Here is a 1,986-nt window from a genome sequence, read left to right as displayed (position 1 = left end):
AGGCGGCGGGAAGAGTGTGGCCTTCCGCAGACAACCCGAGTCAGCACCGAAGACAGGAGCCGAGTGCGTGGCTTCAGGTTTGGACAGCATCTTGGCTGCCTCTATACTCTCTGAAGGTTGGTCAGCTGACAAAGTTTTTTCTTATCCCCCCCTCCCATTTTCTGACGTTCTGATATTTTGAGATCTCATTACGTGTATGTTGTGTACGTGTTTAGGTCAATATGCATGTATAGCAGGAGCTTGCTGAACAAAATGACAGATAATAACCTCGGCTTACAAGTTTACCCCAAACGGTACGATCCTCTGTTGTTGTTGTTGTTTTTGACCGTTTTACAGAAGGCATTGACAGTATGAAAAAGAGGCTAGACACGAGGGTAAAGATCAACGTCAGTGGCCTGAAGTTCGAGACCAAAGATGGCGTCTTCCTTAAGCACCCGGATACTCTCATGGGTAGGCAGGGAACTTCTTTGTCTGCATGTTCCATTTCCTCTCTCCACCAAGAATAAAATGGCACAACTCACAGCTGGTGCACGTGTTTCAACCCACAAGATCTCTGCCTTAAGGAAGAGTCCTTGAATTTTCCCACGCATGTCTGGAGCAAGTCCATTGTCCATACTTTGTCTTTCTCGTGTTTATTGTTATGCCATTTTACTTCAAGTAGATCCATAACCTATCGATTTACGCTTGTATATCTGCACACTACCTCACAGGAGACATTGCACGTCGCCAACAGTTCTACAATGAGGAGAAAGATGAGTTCTTCTTCGACCGACATCGTCCCAGTTTTGAGGCGATATTTCGCTACTATCAAACAGGTACACCAGAAGGTCTTATTAAACTCTGGTACATTAAAGTATCAGTATACTAAAGTCTTGCCTCCGAGTGAATGCTACTATAAACTAGAGAGGCCGACATTTGCTTGGGAGCAAATACAGCATATTTCAGTCCATCTCCCTCCCACGCAAAAGTGGACCATTCCAAACTTACCCCAGTGTAAAACTGGCAAAGATTCTAAAATAAATGAATTATATAGTAGCTATGTAATTGAGAACAAAGATGCAAGAACAAGCACATTGAATCTCGAAAGCTTTACTAATCTTATTACAGGTATGCAGATACTAATAATGATGAGATTTGATACATTTTGAAGGTCTTAGGCACATAAAATTGAATGTGTGGGTCATTACGCACGACTTACGTGCAATGTGACCCCAGATAACCCGCAATGGAACACGTGTTCAATGGCCAACGGCAGATGGAACGTGCCATTCTTTAGATAGAACATGGAACGGGTATAGCACTTTTGGCCCTTTTTTGCTGAAAATAGCCATTGAAGTCCCCCAAATGAGTCATTTGGAAGTGCTGTATGCCAAATATGTGACTGCTATTCTGTAGACACATGTTCAAGGTACCCTTATACTGAATTTCAGATCATTTGGTTGTAAAACCAGGGCTCAGGATCCAAAAATCCATTTTTTTGCGAAAAATGCCCCAAAAAACCTTCATAAAAATTTTTCAAAGCATGTATCAAAAAAAATGAAAAAATGCCTGGGGGTATTGGCCCACTCTACCTCCATGCCAAATTTCAAGTCATTTGGCTGAATGATGGCGGAGTTGAATCCCTTTGACTGTGCGGCAGGAGGAGAAGGAGGAGAAGAAACATGAGAGAACACAATATATTTCATCCATACCATGGTATGGACTGAAATATAATAATGTTAAGAGGGGGCAGTTGAAGATGAAGTGCATTTTATATGTAAGTGTCCTAACTACGATTTTGAAGGAAAAACGTATTCAAACTAGAAAGGCCAATATTTGCTTTGGAGCAAATACAGCGATGGGTTCACCACATTTTACGACATGGCAGGGAAAGAATGAGAAACACAAGGGAAAACAATGATTTACATTGATATAACTATAATATGAAGTAACATACAACTAAAACAACAGTTGGATAGCTATTTCCTACTTTATTGGTTAGGATTT

At 41.2% G+C, this 1,986-nt stretch overlaps 1 protein-coding gene across 1 annotated transcript; it reads left to right on the top strand.

Annotated features, from left to right (window-relative positions):
- The first annotated feature begins 6 nt into the window (after positions 1-6).
- Positions 7-942, top strand: LOC109467713 (potassium voltage-gated channel subfamily A member 7-like). The gene is made up of 3 exons (XM_019765759.1): positions 7-116; positions 337-450; positions 711-942. The coding sequence occupies exons 2-3, from the start codon at positions 351-353 to the stop codon at positions 866-868; spliced, it is 258 nt and encodes an 85-aa protein (XP_019621318.1). The 5' UTR covers positions 7-116; positions 337-350; the 3' UTR covers positions 869-942.
- The last annotated feature ends 1,044 nt before the right edge of the window (positions 943-1,986 follow it).

The sequence above is a fragment of the Branchiostoma belcheri genome, unplaced genomic scaffold, assembly GCF_001625305.1.
Source record: "Branchiostoma belcheri isolate BF01 breed outbred unplaced genomic scaffold, Haploidv18h27 scaffold1886, whole genome shotgun sequence".
NCBI lineage: Eukaryota > Metazoa > Chordata > Leptocardii > Amphioxiformes > Branchiostomatidae > Branchiostoma > Branchiostoma belcheri.
This window is presented reverse-complemented; position numbering and strand designations above follow the sequence as displayed.

Coding starts and splice junctions, on each gene's coding strand:
- LOC109467713 (XM_019765759.1), top strand. CDS start 351: ATGAAAAAGAGGCTAGACACGAGGGTAAAGATCAACGTCAGTGGCCTG. Junction 451..710: donor GCACCCGGATACTCTCATGG/GTAGGCAGGGAA, acceptor ACTACCTCACAG/GAGACATTGCACGTCGCCAA.